Source organism: Cordyceps fumosorosea (genome assembly GCF_001636725.1).
Source record: "Cordyceps fumosorosea ARSEF 2679 chromosome Unknown scaffold_50, whole genome shotgun sequence".
Lineage (NCBI taxonomy): Eukaryota > Fungi > Ascomycota > Sordariomycetes > Hypocreales > Cordycipitaceae > Cordyceps > Cordyceps fumosorosea.
Window position 1 is genome coordinate 18,006 of NW_017387350.1, and position 16,684 is coordinate 34,689.

General features: G+C 58.3%; 5 protein-coding genes across 5 annotated transcripts; 3 read left to right on the forward strand and 2 right to left on the reverse strand.

Moving 5' to 3' along the window:
* Positions 1-975: 975 nt before the first annotated feature.
* On the reverse strand, positions 976-2,569 carry ISF_09450 (3-hydroxyacid dehydrogenase/reductase; the record flags this gene model as incomplete). The annotated part of the gene is made up of 3 exons (XM_018853052.1): positions 976-1,246; positions 1,314-1,976; positions 2,025-2,569. 3 exons carry the CDS (start codon positions 2,567-2,569, stop codon positions 976-978), a joined length of 1,479 nt encoding a protein of 492 aa, XP_018699733.1.
* A 921-nt stretch (positions 2,570-3,490) lies between these two features.
* Positions 3,491-7,660, forward strand: ISF_09451 (ABC multidrug transporter SitT; the record flags this gene model as incomplete). Its single annotated transcript, XM_018853053.1, has 3 exons — positions 3,491-3,607; positions 3,697-4,633; positions 4,686-7,660. The coding sequence occupies 3 exons, from the start codon at positions 3,491-3,493 to the stop codon at positions 7,658-7,660; spliced, it is 4,029 nt and encodes a 1,342-aa protein (XP_018699734.1).
* A 552-nt stretch (positions 7,661-8,212) lies between these two features.
* On the reverse strand, positions 8,213-9,814 carry ISF_09452 (3-hydroxyacid dehydrogenase/reductase; the record flags this gene model as incomplete). Its single annotated transcript, XM_018853054.1, has 3 exons — positions 8,213-8,507; positions 8,565-9,200; positions 9,270-9,814. The coding sequence occupies 3 exons, from the start codon at positions 9,812-9,814 to the stop codon at positions 8,213-8,215; spliced, it is 1,476 nt and encodes a 491-aa protein (XP_018699735.1).
* A 2,471-nt stretch (positions 9,815-12,285) lies between these two features.
* On the forward strand, positions 12,286-12,528 carry ISF_09453 (Spider potassium channel inhibitory toxin; the record flags this gene model as incomplete). The annotated part of the gene is made up of 1 exon (XM_018853055.1): positions 12,286-12,528. One exon carries the CDS (start codon positions 12,286-12,288, stop codon positions 12,526-12,528), a length of 243 nt encoding a protein of 80 aa, XP_018699736.1.
* A 1,634-nt stretch (positions 12,529-14,162) lies between these two features.
* Positions 14,163-16,570, forward strand: ISF_09454 (plastidic glucose transporter 4; the record flags this gene model as incomplete). Its single annotated transcript, XM_018853056.1, has 9 exons — positions 14,163-14,309; positions 14,375-14,751; positions 14,808-15,064; positions 15,128-15,666; positions 15,721-15,863; positions 15,930-16,063; positions 16,122-16,181; positions 16,233-16,325; positions 16,425-16,570. The coding sequence occupies 9 exons, from the start codon at positions 14,163-14,165 to the stop codon at positions 16,568-16,570; spliced, it is 1,896 nt and encodes a 631-aa protein (XP_018699737.1).
* Positions 16,571-16,684: the final 114 nt, after the last annotated feature.

Consider the following 16,684-nt stretch of genomic DNA (forward strand, 5'->3'; position numbering starts at 1 on the left):
TCCGACCATCGGCAATTCACTCATGCTTTCTTTTCTCAAGAACGCTTTCGCGTCCCCTAAATACCCTTCTGTGCTCCTTATACTTGGCGATTTTGGTGACAAGCTCCATGTTCTCCATGCCGTGTGCTGAGAACAATGTTAGCGAACGTTATAGTCAAACAAGCCTTTCTTCCACCAAGGTCTTTCGGGGCTACGGAGCTACAGAGCAATCTCGCGAGCAGATCGGCACGGTCACACTCCCTAAACATTCTGCTCAGAGGTTCCTTAAAGACGTTGAGACAAGGATCCGCAAGCTGCGGGATACTTCGCCCGGTTTAGAAACGGTTGGTGTGACTCAACTGGTACAAGACGCCCTCCGACCGGCAGCGATGGATGCAATTGGAGAGAGCAAGAAGCGGGAGGGTTCTACGGATGCAATGGAGACATTCCCGGTTTATATTGTTTATGTTAACCGTTCAAGAGAAGGGAAGATACTAGGGGAACCGACGAGCTTTCCTTCTTGAGTTTTTGTTTAATGATTGCGCTGGAGAGTAATAGGAACTTGATTGCTAAAGGGGCTACCTGACCATGATATTAATTGTTTAGAAAGAGCACTTGTTCATGAATGTACTGTGTCAACACTTCACAAATGGGGATTAGAGCGGAAAATGAAAAATGGATGTAGAATTACTCAAATGCACTATCGCTAAGGATCTAACTTAGTGCTGCCCACGATCTACCAAGATCTAGTAAGATCTAGTTACCGAGTAGCTTCGGCAATCGCACGATTTGAAGATGTGCGATAAGCACAGTCGTTATTTAGATCAGTTAAAAAAAAAAACAAAGTACACAGTGACTAGACAGGCCAGTGCTTTGATCTTTTTCATCTAATCTCCGTGCTGCATTGTTGCTGGTTGGCAGCTTGATCCTCTTGAGATGGCAGGCTCTGCGGTTATTAGGTGAGTAGCTATTTTGAACAGAAATAGTCAGATACTTTTATTTTAACAAATTCACAATGCCCCTTGCGGCCTTCTCGCAGCCCGAGCCGCTCGCTTTGCACGCCTCTGCCAATTTCCTCGCCTTTGCTTGTATCTCGCAGCCCGCGTCGTCGAGCACCACCTGCTTGAGAATTGGCCCCAGCTCATCCTTGCAGCACTTGGGTGCGTTGCTTCGGTTGCCAATCCTGCCGACGCCCAGGTATTCCACGCGCCGCGCAAAATCGTACGTGTCGAACCACACGGGCAGGACGATCTGGGGGACTCCAGCGCTGTTCACAGTCAGCTTTGTAAAAAAAAAAAAAAAAAAAAGGATGCTTGAGAGGACGGACGACGTACCTGACAGCTTCGAAATAAGAGTTAGCGCCGCCGTGGTTGACGGAGCACACGACGGATCCCGAGTTGAGCACCGAGACGGGCTCCGCGAGCAGCCAGTCGACGATCAACACCCTGCCATCGTCGCTGCTCTCGCCGACTTGCCTGTACAGATCCTCGTGGTCCGCGCTGCTGCCCTTGCCGCCCTTGTTCACCTTCCACAGCACCTGCACATCCCTACCCTTCGCCGCCGCTGCGCTCAGCAGCTCCTTGATCGCCGCCGCCAAGTTGGCATTCGTATCGCCATCATACGCGACGTGCGTCCCGAGGTTGACGTACACGGTGTCCCAGCGACGCAGCCAGGCGGCCAGCTTCGGATCCGCCTCTTCCAGCTTCGCGACGGCCGGGCGCAGGATCGGCCCGCAGGAGACGACGTGGTCCGGCACGACGGAGAAGGGAAAGTCGACGAGGGCGTCGCTGGGCAGGAAGATCTTGAGGCCGGCCGGGCGGTCAAAGGTCAGGCGGCCCCAGTCGGAGTAGTAGATGTTGTCGGCGGTGTGCTCCCACAGGTGCACGGCGTTGTCGTGGATCCAGGTGCTCTGGCGGTTCTTGCGCCACGCGCGCTGGTGGTAGAGCGCGGAGGGGATGAGGTACCAGGGGACGGGGAATGGGATGAACGAGGAGGTCCTGTCAAGGTTAGCGAATGTTTCCTCACAGCAGTGGTCAGGGACTCACGGCGGGTGCTTCCAAAACGCCTCGTACCGCGGCTGCTCCCCCAGGATGAACTCGCGGTACGTGTTGGGCGACAGCACGCACCACTTGGTCTCGGCGTTGTAGCAGACGGTGACGCCCGGGGTGAAGAGGTTGTCCACGACGACCAGGTCGGCCTCGACCTTTTGCACCACGCTCCGCACCTGCAGCGTCAGGTCGACCAGCTCCTCGGCGTTCCAGGGCATCGCCACGCGCGGCATGAGCGCCGCCTGGCGGGACACGCTCCAGACGGTCGGCGGGAGAGCGCAGGTCTCCTCCCACTTGTGCTCGGGCCGGCCGAAGAGGCACTCCTTCCAGGACGGCCCGGAGAGCTCGTGGAAGGTGATGCGCGGCGTCGCGGTGGTGTCATGGCCGTTGATGGCGGTCACGGCGGACCGCAGGGACTGGAAGGAGCAGAGATGGATCTCGAGGTCGGGGCGGTTGGCGAGAAGCCATTCGATGACGGCGAGATGCACGTTGGCCTGGCCGAGCTCGGCGTTGGTCAGGAACAGGAGACGCTGCGTCTCCATGGCGGCGTCTACTGCCTGTCCGGTGTGAGGTGACGATGCGAAGCACAACCACCGCTAGAGAGCTTTATTAACAGCGTGCATGTATTGCAAGTATTAGGTATCAGGTTTACTAGGGAAGAGGTGAGAAACTGCTTGAAAGAGCCGTCATCGCTAATTGATGGTGGTGGAGGCTCATCCACTCAGCCGGCACCTTGACCATGATGCTTGCTTGAGTGGCTCGCAATTTTCAACGCCGAGAGATCAACGGCCCTTGCACAGATACTTGAGCTAAAAAAAAAAAAGAGAAAAATCAGATCGGTTATAAACACCTCGAGTAGCTAGTTAAGTTAGTCAACTAGTTATTAGTCTGCCTCTCTCGCCAAGCCCAACCCACCTCTTATGCTTATATCGTGTTCACGCCCTCAACTCCACCGCAAGACGTGATGATCTGATACGCCAACAATGCAGTCCGAACACCCTGCGTTCTCGGATATACATGCTGTTATTATCAGCCGCCCCCACCGCATCCTCCCTTGGACTTGGCCTTGTCCTCTTTTTCTTTTCCTGCTGCACACTGCGCGCTGGGCAAGAGCTAGATCTTATAAGCGACTCCGTCAGGTCCCATCTCTGACGTTTCCACCGTCTCGGCCCTCATTTCCGACCCTCTTGAATCGTAATTCCGAGCAGGGAGACTAGATTGGCAGGTTTTATCTGATTAGCCGTGCGAAAGATTTGCGTGGCTTGCATCTTTAGTAGAGCTCGCCACAAAAGAGAATGCAGCTTCTACAAACTCACTAGGCACAGACCCGACCTGCTTGACCGAGCATCTAGACATTCGTTATTCATCGCCTTGTTGAATTCTGTGAAAGAAACCTCTTCCTGGGCCTGCCTCAAATCTCGCAGACTGTTACGCGAATCGGCTCCGTGCTGATTAGGGGAACAATGGCGGCAGAAGAGAAAGACGCCAGCTCTCCGGAGAAGGCGGGCAGCCCGCAGCCTCCTCCCGCGAGCGCTGAAGTCGCCAAAGATGCTGACAAGGGCAAAGAGAAGAAGGGCCTTGTGAGTAAAGAAACGAATCTGCCATCATCATCCCATGAATGCACGAGTCTGCTACCATCAACCGACGCCATGCTAACCTGAGCTGCCAGGACATTGGCAACTTCTTCGTCTACTTCCGCCTCCTCTTCGCCGCGCAGCCCACCATCATCGACATCCTCCTCATCGTCGCCGGCACCATCTGCGCCGCCGCCGCGGGCGTGCCCTTCCCGCTCATGGGCGTCCTCTTCGGTCAGCTCGTCGACGACTTCAACAGCGCCACCTGCGCCGCCCAGGACGGCGGCGCCGGCGCCGACCCCTTCCGCTACGAGTCCGCCATCAACGACAAGGTGGCCAAGACGGCGTGGATCGGCGCCATCGCGCTCGTCCTCATCTACTGCCACCTGACCTGCTGGGGCATCGTCAGCCAGCGCCTCGCCCGCCGCATGCGCCACCACTACCTCGCCGCGCTCCTCCGCCAGCCGCCCTCCTTCTTCGACGAGCGCGGCTCCGCGGGTGAAGTGTCGAGCCGTCTGCAGAGCGACATTGCCGCCATCCAGTCCGGCACCTCGGAAAAGGTGGGCACCATCATCACCACCATCAGCTTCATCGCGACCGTCTTCGTCATTGCCTTTTCCACGCAGGCCAGCCTGGCCGGCATCTTGATCTCGGTGCTGCCGGCGTTTCTCATCTCGGGCACGCTGAGCAGCAAGTACATCGCCCGGTTCCTGGGCAAGCAGAACGAGGCGGCGGACAAGGCATCGTCGGTCGCGTCGGAGGCGCTGTCGCACATCCCGGTGGTGCACGCGTTCGGCGCGGCGGGACGGCTGGAGGGCATGTTTACGGGGTTCATGCTGGACGCGAGGAGCAGCGCGATCAAGAAGGCGGCGGTGGCGTCGGTGCAGACGGGCTTGCTGTACTTTATCGCGTACTCGGCGAACGCGCTGGCGTTTTGGCAGGGAAGCATTCGCATCGGCGACGCGGCGGCGGACAACAGCGGCGGGTCCTCGATCGGCCAGATCTACGCCATCGTGTACCTCCTCATCGACGGTAAGACAACAGCTTCTCTCGTGCAAGGGCGTACGTGCTGACCTGGATGTAGCGTGTGTCATGTTGGGCGGGTTGGCGCCCCTGGTTCCGTACCTGGGCTCGGCAGTCGCCGCGTATAAGCGGCTGATGGGCGACATCGAGACGCCCTCGTCCATCGACGCCACCTCGGACTCTGGTGACAAGCTCGCTCCCGACGCTGAGCACTCCGTGTCCTTCCGCAACGTCACCTTTGAGTATCCCACCCGCCCCGGCCAGCCGGCCCTGCGCGACGTCAGCCTCGAGTTCCCCGCCGGCAAGCACACCGCGCTCGTCGGCCTGTCCGGCAGCGGCAAGTCGACCGTCGCCTCGCTCATCGCGCGGCTGCACGACCCGACCTCCGGCACCGTCGAGATGGCCGGGCGGGACCTGCGCGCCCTCAACGTGCGCTCCCTTCGCGGCGCCATGACCTTTGTCCAGCAGCAGCCGTCCCTGTTCGACTGCTCCGTGCTCGAGAACATCGCCCTCGGCCTGGTCAACTCGCCGCGGCCGGAGCACCAGGACTTGAAGGCCGTGCTGGACGGCCCGCTGCTGGCCGAGGCCGCGACCAAGGGCCGGGAAGCGCTCTCGTGGGCCGCCTCGCAGGGCGAAGCTGCCTCTCGGGTGGTGGAGCTCGTCATCGAGGCGGCGGAAAAGGCCGACGCGGCGACGTTCATTGCCGGGCTGACGCTTGGGTACGGCACGTCGGTCGGGCCGCGCGGTACGTTTGTCAGCGGCGGCCAGCGGCAGCGCATCGCGCTCGCGCAGGCGCTGGTGCGCGACCCGGGGATGCTGATCCTGGACGAGGCGACGGCCAGCGTCGACTCGGCCAGCGAGCGCAAGATCCAGGCGGCCATCGAGCGCGAGGCCGCCCGCGGACGACGCACCATCATCTCCATCGCGCACCGCCTGTCGACGATCAAGGGCGCGGACAACATCGTGGTCATGGAGGCCGGGCGGGTGATGGAGCAGGGCACGTACGCGGAGCTGATGGCCATTGACGGCGGCAAGTTTGCGCACCTCATCGCGCTGCAGAAGATGGGAGCCGGCGACGACGGGGGTGCGCCTGAAAGTTCCAGGAGCTCGACCAACGACGTCGACGAAAAGATGGACAAGGCGGAGGTCACCTCCACCAGCGACGAAAAGGCCGTCCCCAAGGCTGCTGCTGCTGCCGCCAAGGAGGCCGAGGACGACGACGCGACCGCGAAGCAGCCGTTCAGCAGCGTCCTCAAGGGCATCGCCTGGCTCGTCCGCCCGTCGCTCGGCTGGCTCGCCATCGCGCTCGTGGCCGCCGCCATCGTCGGCGCCACCTTCTCCGGCTCGGGCCTCATCTTCGGCTACACCGTCGGCGCGCTCAACCCGTGCCAGAACACCGTCGACGGCATCAAGTCCATGGGCCGCTTCTTCGCCGGCATGATCTTCATGCTCGGCGCCGTCGAGCTGGTCGCCAACTTCCTCGCCTGGCTCGGCTTCGGCATCATCGGCGAGCGCACCCTGCTCGCCCTCCGCCGGCTCTCCTTCCGCTCGCTCCTGGCGCAGGACCTGGCCTGGCACTCCTCCGAGGGCCGCACGCCGACGCGGCTGCTCTCCGTCATCACCAAGGACTGCATGGCCATCGGCGGCTTCTCGGGGTCCACGTTTGGCACCGTCTTCGCCGTGTGCGTCAACATCATCATCGCCATCGTCGTCTCGCACGTGTACGCGTGGAAGATTGCGCTCGTCACGCTCGTCACCATCCCGGTGCTGCTCGGCTGCGGCATCATGCAGCTGCGCGTGCTGGCGCGCTTCGAGGAGCGCCACAACGAGGCGTTCGCGACGGCCAACGCGCTGGCCACCGAGGCGGTGCAGTCGATCCGGTCGGTGGCGACGCTCTCGCTGGAGAGGACCTACATGAACTCGTACCGACGGCTGCTGGAGCCGCCGGCGCGGCAGATTGTGCGCTCGGCGGCGCTGACCAACATCATGCTCGCGCTGTCGCACTCGCTGTCGCCGTTTGTGAATGGGTTGACGTACTGGTGGGGGTCGCAGCTGATCATGAGGGGCGAGTACACGCAGCGCGACCTGCTGATCGTGCTGGTGGCGATGCTGACGAGCGCGCAGCTCTGGGGAACGATGTTTACCCTGGCGCCCGAGTTCTCCCGCGCCCGCCTTGCGCTCGCCCGCGTCATGGCCGTCATCCACCTCGGCTCCGACTTGTCGCTGGACGAGCGCCGTGATACGGAGTCGTCCGCCGAGGGCCGAACGCCGAGCCCATTCGCGCCGGGCCAGAGCGGGGTGACGGTGGCCTTCAAGGACGTGTCCTTCTCCTACCCGGGCAACCCGGACTCCTCGGTGCTCTCCGACGTCTCCTTCTCCGTCAAGCCGCGGCAGTTCGTCGGGCTGGTCGGCCCGTCCGGCGCCGGCAAGAGCACCATCATGAACCTGGTCCAGAAGCTGTACGCCGCGACCTCCGGCGCCGTGCTGATCGACGACATGGACATTTCCACGCTGCCCGACTCCTTCCGCGACGTCATCGCGCTGGTGCCGCAGGACCCGGCGCTGTTCGAGGGCACGGTGCGGCACAACGTCGCCCTCGGCGCCGTCCCCGGCCACGAGGCGACCGACGCGGAGGTTGAGGAGGCCTGCCGCGTGGCCAACATCCACGAGGAGATCATGGCGCTGCCGGACGGCTACGACACGGCGTGCGGCCCGTCGGCGTCGCGGCTGTCCGGCGGGCAGCGGCAGCGCGTGGCCATCGCGCGCGCGCTGGTGCGGAAGCCGAGGCTGCTGCTGCTGGACGAGAGCACGAGCGCGCTCGACGCGGCGGGCGAGGCGGCGCTGCAGGAGGGCCTGGAGAGGGCGTCGCGCGGGACGACGGTGCTGGCGATCACGCACAGGCTGCACACGGTGCACAAGGCGGACGTGATCCTGGTGGTGGAGGGGGGGAGGATCGTCGATCAGGGGAGGCACGCGGAGTTGGTGGAGAGGAATGAGAGTTATAGGCTCAACGCCATGCAGCAGATGCTGCAGTGATTTTTACTTTTCATCTTTGCATACTTGGACGGTTTCTCAACGGTTTCTCACTCATTACACCTTTAATAAAAGTTTTGATTTGCACTGCATCTGAGTTCTGCCGCTGTTTGACGACTGGGTGAGTGAATGTTGCTGGTCTTCTTTGCTACGATCGTCACCAAAAGAGGCCTGTGCTAGGTTTGAACAGGTTAGCGTTTCTGACTGGATTCTATTATTTCAGTAATTTGCCTGTCAGAATCGCAAACGACCTCGTCCGAGTCTCCTGCTACCAGCGTATGCGTCTCCCACTACTGAGGCCGTGCCCCATGATGATGGATTATATATTTTTAAATTTTCTTTTCATCTGCTTTATCTTTAATGAACATTTCCTCTTTTGCGTTTTCAGTCTCGCACATCTGCCCTATACTAGGTTTTGTTCAATGCTGGCACCGTTGCTTGCAGTTGACGTAAATTTTACGAGGGACAGCTATAGACAGCGCTGTTCAGCGTGGGTTGAATCTGGCTGACACAATTTCAAAAGAACCCTAATAGAGCAGTTGAACCAATAATACACTACTCATCAGATGAATCTCCCTTATCATCAAGCGCGGCAAGGATTGTCTTCGCCGCGACACGTCTTCCCCCGCCCTCCTTCTTGCACAGCGCCGCCAGTTCCGCAGCCTTTGCCTTGAAGCTTGCTGCCTTTGGTCCCAGTACGACATCCTTCAAGACGCCCCCGAGTTCTTTCTCATCCACCTTTGGCGCGTGCTTCCAGCTGCCGAACCGGCCCACGCCCAGCCACTCGGCCCTCTTGGCAAAGTCGTACGTGTCGCCCCAGACCGGAAGCACCACCTGCGGTACACCGGCACTATTACACCGTCAGCCTACACAACAAGTCTGCCACGTCAGGCCCATGAGAACTTACCTGATTGCTTCGAAGAACGAGTTGGCGCCGCCGTGGTTCACCGAGCACGCGACGTGCCCCGACTCCAGGATGCTGCTCGGCTCCACGTCCAGCCACTTCACCACCTTGACAGCATCCCCCCACCTCCCAGTAAACTCCTCCAACTTGACGTCCTCGCCCTCGCGCCCGTTCAGCTTCCACAGCACCTGCAGCGCCTCGCCCTTGCCCTTTGCCTCCTTCAGCATCCTGTCCAGCGCGCCCGCCATGCCCCGCGCGTGCTGCGCGTCGTACGACGCGTGCGTGCCCAAGTTGACCAGCACCGTCGGGCGCCTCGCCAGCCACTTCGCCAGCTCCGGGTCCGCCTCGGCAACGGGCGGCGCGGGGCGGATTATCGGCCCGCACGGGATCATGTGGGCGGGCTTGACGTCAAAGGGAAAGTCGACCTCGGGACGGGAGGCGAGCAGGATCTGCAGGCCCGGGGGCGGCACGATGGAGATGTAGGCCCAGTCGGCGTAGTCGGTGTCGATGGCGGCCTTCATCTCGCGCGCGTGGGAGAGCATGAAGGGGTCGTTGTGGTTGAGGTACATGGTGCGCACCATGTAGTAGACGAGCGGCATCTGGTACCACGGCACGGGGAAGGCGATCGTCGAGCGCGGGCTGGTCGGATCAAGTTAGCTGCAAAGTCCGAGGTTCTACAGCTCACTCAAGGGTTCTTTGTTTTCTCACGGAGGATATTTCCAGTAGTATTGCTGGTTCGGTTGGTTCGCCAGCGCAAACTCCTTGTAAGTGTTTGGCGAGAGCACCATCCAGTGCGGCTTCACCTTGTAGCAGACGGTCACGGCAGGCGTGAACAGGTTGTCCACGATTGTAAGAGCCGGATTCAGGTCCTCGATGATCTTCTCAATCTCCGTCACCAAGTTGCAGAGCTCCCCCGACGTCCAGGGACAGGCGATGCGCGTCAGCTTGGCCGCCCTGGCCACGTTCCATATCGTCGGGCGGATGTCGTTGAGCTCCTGGAACTGGTGCTCCGGCCGCCCGAAGAGCGCCTGCTTCCACGACGGCCCGGCCAGCTTGATGAAGCTGAGCCTCGAGTCGGCCGACTTGTTGAGAACGCGGATGCTGTCCACGGACGACTCGAGGGCCGGGAACGAGCAGACGTGCACCTCGACCTCGGGGTCGACCTGCAGGATCTCGTGGGCGGTGGCCAGGAAGACGTTGGCCTGGCCATGCTCGGCGTTCGTGAGCATCAAGATCTTCTTGGGCCCGGACATTGTTGCGGTTGGCCGTGATGCTGCGCGGAGAAGCTCTAGGCGTGGTCTTGGATCTGCAATCAAGGTTGCAACGGCTTCCCATGTTCATCACATATGTCAACGGATATTAATAGATGTACTCCCATGCTTTTAAGAACCAAGATTTTTCAGAGAACGGGGCCGTCGCAAACAGGGTGTCCTGCATGGTGCTTACACGCCCTCCAACTAGTTCATGAGTACAACATGATGCAATTACAGAGTGAAAAGACGAGGTAAATATCAGTCTGTTGCACTACTGCTAGTATCCTCGGGACGTAGAATTAATTAATAGTAATATGTAATATATAGTGAGTTGAATTGCATAGCAATGGATGCTACTCTATACTCTGCCCAGCATACTCATCTCGCTACAAGACTCTTCGATTCTGACAGCAGTCTAATCTATAGCTGCAATAACTTGCACTTTTCATGACTTGTTTATTAACCTAGTAATAAGCTTCTGTAAAATCCCTGCACTATGCCCTTCCCCTACTCACACGCCTCTGCTATCGTTATACCGGGGGAGGAAATGCCAATGCCGTTTAATATAAGTTGATGAAAAGCGGGACTGTCGAGTCCAAGCGTCAGATTATCTGATTGATAAGATGGCCTGACTGAGGGGCCGCCGCGGCTTTTCTTGGAACGAGAAATACGAAACAGGCTAAATGGGATAAATGCACAGTGTTGAAGATTAATTCTGGTTATGAGGAATACACCCTGGGCGAAGAATAAACGAGAGGACAGTGCAATCACACGTGCAAAGTTGGCGGCTTGTTTCACTCGCTGCAGATGCACACCTGCATGGATAACGAGGCTTTTCGCCTTGGCCCCGCCCGCTTCTCAGCTCAGGGAACTTAAAAAAAAATCAAGGCACCTTGAGAGGAAAGCTCCGGAGGGCGGAAATGCAGCAACCGCCCCGTGTCCACCGCACGGGGAGGAACCCGCCGCAAGCTAGAGGCCGATGGGCCTGCTCATGCTATTCAAGCTGACACTGGGTCCGAAAGCCTCAGGCCCGTGAGCTGTATCATTTCCGCAATGCCGAGCTGGTATAGGACGCCGGTCTTGCGGCGGGTGGGTTCACGCAATCGCCGAGATCAAGGGAATATGTCGGCTCTGTCCGGTCCAAGAGGCAAGGAAAAGAAGAAGCACGGTTCTTGACGCGGTAAACTCGGTGTAAGTGCGTGATAGTGCATCGTTATCTTTGTGCTATTGGATGTGATATGAGCCATGGGGATAAAAAAGTGTTGATTGTTGTAATAATAAGGGCGATCATGTCTAACCGCAAGCCACCACAACTCTTGGATTTTCCTGGCTGCTGATGAGATTGATAAGATGTGTGAGATTTGTGTGTGATCCAAGCGAGCCCAGTGCCGAGCGTAAGCGTCCAGCCCACCGATTTAGCTTGACGACAACCTTTTCCAGCGGGGCATTTTTATGCTCGCTGCAGAACTTCCTATCCAGGTAAGGAAAAGACATTTTATCCTCGGAATCAAGGATACATAAAACCCGCCCCTCTGAGGCAATTACATCTTGATGGGCGGCAAAACTTGGTCAATCTTGTGCACATCCGCCCCCAGCTACAGCCCTTCCCGAGGTTTCGTGGCTTCAATCCCGCGATATCTTCGTTGTGTGGCTTTTGCCAAGGCTGTCCAGAGGGGCTCTATCTCTATACCCAGTACACGCCCTTCAGCTGTGGTGGGCTCGCCGAGTCCACAGCACAACACAACGCTATACATACCCAGTAGACGTATATGCTTTTACCCTAGTCTATATTGCCGTGCATAACTTTGAGGAAACTATACCCGAGCACAAAATCTTGGTGAGAACTTGACAGCGGACCTCAGTATCCAGGCACTGACGCTGCACTCCGCCCAGTGTGGTGCGCACCCCCGTCGACTTACGTAAAGAAGCACGCAGGTACCCTGCCAGGGTTTCGCCAAACTATGCATGTATGTCTCTCGGGGATAAAGAGGGTGCGTGACAGTGGCAGACGAGACAAGCCATCGGCTCGGGTACTGCGGCGTTGGCGTGAATACCCGGGGTAACCTCCCCCTCCCTCCCGATCGCTGCACCTTAACTGACCTTATTAAGTGGTAACTTGGCAAAACGCAACTCCGCGTTCTTGTTTCCTTGGATGGGGCCCCGGCGACCTGCCGGTTGACGACAAGTCGAACGGATCCTCGGGGCCTCGTGCAGCAGCAGCTGCTCAATAGGGTCCTATGGTCCGTAAACGAGGTGAAGCAAGCTGTTGATGTAGTTCGTTTACGACGTTACGAGACAGCTCGTGATGTAACGGCCAAGTTCTGCTTCTGCGGGGCCGTCGATGTATAAAAGGGCAGCGAATCTGCCGTTGATGAAGCAGAAAATCCGACATCATCATCATCATCATCATCATCATCATCATCATTCCTCATCCTTCACTTCCAACACAAACACACACAACACTCTACAAGATGCAGGTCAAGGTCCTCACCGTCCTCACCGCCCTCATGGGCTTCGCCGCCGCCAGCCCGCTCGAGCAGCGCGCCTGCGCGGCCAACGGTGATTCCTGCGCCTCGACGGCGGCGTGCTGCGAGGGCCTCGCCTGCAGCACCAAGACCAGCAAGTGCATCCCGTACGCCCGCCCCGGCGCGTCCTGCGCCGAGGTTCCCTGCGTGCCTCCCATGGTCTGCGGATTCGGACAGCTCTGCTACTAAGTATGTGCCTTGATGGGGTGCATAGGCGGCTCCAACTGTGAGTTGGTAAGATCCTCGTCCTTGACTTACACGCGGTCATCGCTGACGAGTGTGCGTGAGTTTAGAAGCCGAAGAACGGCCCCGCACAAAGCTGCAGACAATAAAGAACGATGCACGAGAATAAAAGAGAAAGACTTGGTTGAATTGGAGATGACTATGACTGCTACACGAGGTGCTTGCTTATACGGTGGCTGCATTGGGACGTGGATGAGTTTGGGGCTCTCTAGGGTAGCTTCCTTCCTACACAACCATGTACATGGTTATCGCGCACTAGATGTAAATTCATCAATTACTTCTGCAAAATATCAAAGGCATGGATGGTAAAGATGAATGGCCATTGAATCGGGTTAAACATTTGGTCCCGTACCCTGGTGGCGCTATCCTGACTTGCACAATCTCGTGACGCAGCTCTCCTCCGTTTTCATCACCCCCCCTCACCGCAATGGCAAGGCCAACTGCCGACTCGAAAAGTGCACACATGTAGGCAAAGTCGGTGAAATTCACAGACAGCAATCTTCTGCACGAGTCAGACTCCTCTTGTACCGAATTCTAGACGCGCGCTCTGACAAGCCTCAATTATGCTGTTGGCTTACATTGCCGGCCAAGTTGGTGAGGGCGATGGCGTCGGCGTCGAGGCTTGCTGCGTTTATGCGAGCCAGTAGGAACAAAGTCCCGTCCTGCTTCCAGCCATGTTTTCGATTTCCCCAAGTTCTCTCCGACTCCCCCACATTCCCCCCTCCCCAATCCCCCAACCTTTACAGGCGAGCAAATCTCCAGGCTGGCTAGGGCACGTCAGTGGCTTGTCGGAGGCGCCGAAACTGTCAGTTCTTGGTGGCCAGGAACCCACCGATCGCCCTGCTGGCCCCTACAAGCCCTCCAATCAGCACCTCGGAAATGCTGCTGCCTGCCGACTGGTTCCCTGTCCATGCGCCAGCCTCAGCATCACCTCGCATCATTTGTGATGGCGAGGAGGAAAATTGTAATCAATAATTTGCCACAAAACTTCCCATGCCTCCTGAGGGATATATGCAGTATGCAGGCAGGATGCGTCAAAGCATTGTCTTCCGGGTGTCTCGGAGACATTGTCTCGAGTCACTGACCTATTCCGGTACTCTCTGTCTCTCCCTAGTGCCGCATGCGACTGGGTGCAAGTCGCAGGGCAACCAACCAGCACTACTCCGTACTCTGACAGACATATGAAAATCTCCGCAGTAATACATGCACACATCAGCCAAAAGGATCAAACTAGTCAACTACTCCATACTAACTCTACTAACTCTACTAACTCTCCCCGACTAGAGTAGTTGGTCCATGTTGGCTTATCCACCCCCACACCACACCGCCGAATGGCAGCCTCCTCGCGGGTGGGTAGTTCGTTCAAGCCTTCGTTTTCGCGGGGATTCTTTGTCTGTGTGCGTGATGCGACCCCATGTAACGGCAATGTTGCAAATCCGGATGCAGAACCTGGGGGAGGCAGCGTTCACAACGGCGGGCTGCAACCTTCATAAATAGCCCAGTCCCCCCAGCCTGACCTGCGAGCCTGGAGTGGTCCTCACCTTAACGGCAGTATACTCTCAAGCACCTGTACTGCAGCCATGGAAAAGAAGACCTCCATAGACTCGCCGGACGCGCCTCGTGCCGAGCACATCCCCGAAGATGAGCTTCGTCAAGGGGAGCTGGGCCAGGAGCTTGGTGGTCGCCGCCAGTCCGTCGCCCACAACATCATCGAGAACCCCCTCAGGGTGAGAATCCCCTAACCTTCTTTCACTTTCACATTGTTCGCCCACCCCTCGACTAACCCGCGCAGCGCAAACCAGAGGCCCTCGTCGTCGAGGACGCGGAGCAGTGGGCCACTGCCCATGGCATGGAGCAGCACGCCGGCCTCTTCGGCCGCGCCGCGCTCGTCGCCCGCGACCCGGACAACTTTGCGCTCATGTCGGAGCTGCACCCGGACGAGCGCGAGGCCCTCGCCTACGAGCGCGCGCACAAGTGGCACGGCTCCAAGATGCTGTGGTACTCCATCAGCCTGTGCGCCATCGGCGCCGCCACCCAGGGCTGGGACCAGACCGGCGCCAACGGCGCCAACCTCTCCTTCCCCGAGGAGTTTGGCCTGACGGGCGAAGGACGGGATGAATGGATCGTCGGCCTGATCAACTCCATCATTTTTCTGACTGCCGGTCTCATGTGAGCCCCCTCATCTTGCTCGTTGTCGTTGTCGTCTCGACTGACCTGTGGTGTAGTGGCGCGTTTATCGTCGATCCCCTCAACCACTACCTCGGACGACGAGGAGAAATCTTCCTCACGGCGGCGTGCCTGACCGCGACCCCGATCGGTTCCGCGTTCGCCAAGAGCTGGCAGGGCCTCTTCTGGGCGCGGTTCGTCATGGGCATCGGCATCGGCGCCAAGAACGCCACCGTGCCCATCTACTCGGCCGAGATGGCGCCGCATCGCATCCGCGGCGCCCTCGTCATGTTCTGGCAGCTGTGGGTTGTCATCGGTAAGTCCTGACCAACCTCACCCTCACCGTCCTCGCAACACCAAACAGCTTACACCGTAAAAGGCATCTTTCTCGGCTTCGCTGCCAACATCATTGTCAAGGACGTCGGCAAGATCGCCTGGCGCCTGCAGTTCGGCTCCGCCTTCATCCCTTCCTTCATCCTGCTCCTCGGCATCTTCTTCTGCCCCGAGTCCCCGCGCTGGCTGATGAAGCACGGCAAGTTCGCCGCCGGCTTCCGCTCGATGCAGAAGCTGCGCACGCACGACATCATCGCCGCGCGCGACTACTACTACTCGTACGTCAACTACGTGGAGGAGCAAAAGGCCGCGGGCGGCGCGGGCTACTTTGCGCGGCTGAAGGACTGCTTCGCGGTGCCGCGGATCCGGAGGGCCAACTACGGCGCGTCGACGGTGATGCTGGCGCAGCAGATGTGCGGCATCAACATCATTTCGTTCTACAGCTCCAGCATCTTTAGCAGTGTCGGGTACACGGCGACGGAGGCGCTGTACGCGTCGCTGGGATATGGCGCGGTGCAGGTCGTGTCGACGATCCCGACGCTGTTCCTGATCGACACCAAGGGCCGGCGCACGCTGACCATGATTGTGAGTTTTCTGTGACTGACGGCGTTTGAGATGATGGCAAGGCTAACTTGGCAGACATTCCCGCTCATGTGCATCTTTCTGCTCGCCGCTGGTCTGTCGCTGCTTCCGAACGGCGCGTATCACATCTCCCCGCAGGGCGACCAGAACCCGGCCATGGACATGCGGCCAAAGGGTGCCAGGATCGGCCCTGTCGTGCTGTAAGTTGAATCTAGTGTGGAGATGGCACGCCGGATGATCAGGGAGGACTGACAATATTGCGACAGCTTCATTTACTTGTTCACCATCTGCTACTCCCTCGGCGAGGGGCCCGTTGCCTTCCAATACTCGGCAGAGGTCTTCCCTACCATCCAGCGTGAGCAGGGAATGGCGTGGGCAGTGTGCATCAACAATACATTCGGTGAGGATCCGACATTTTGCAAGTGTACTAGCTGCATTGACTAACCGCCGATCAACAGCCGGAATTCTGGGCCTGACCTTTCCGCGGATGAAGACGGTCATGACATCCACCGGAGCTTGTAAGTCCATCGACCCTGCCTCGGGCAACGAGCAAAACTAATGCACACTAGTTGGATTCTACGCCGGCCTGAACCTGGTGGCGTGGGCCATGATCTTCTGCTTCGTGCGCGAGACGAAGCAGCTGACGCTGGAGGAAATCGATCGTAAGTCCTCTGCAAGCTTTATTATTATTATTATTATTATTATTATTATTGTTATTGTTATTTGGTCTTCTTTCAAGACGGCGCTAACACACATTGTAGAGGTCTTTTCGGTGCCGACAAAGACGTTCCTGCGATACGAGTTGAAGGAGCAGGTTCCATGGTTCATCAAGCGATACGTCCTGTTCAGAAGGGTGCCGCGGCCGCCTCCCGTCTTTGAGAGGGAGGACAAGACAGACAGCAGCTAGATTATTGCCGCAAACTGATCAAGGCATATTTCGTAAATCTATCTTTATCTTGTATGGAACACGATTTTCTTTTACACTTGGATCTCGTATCGTGGATAATTTTCTTCTTTGTTT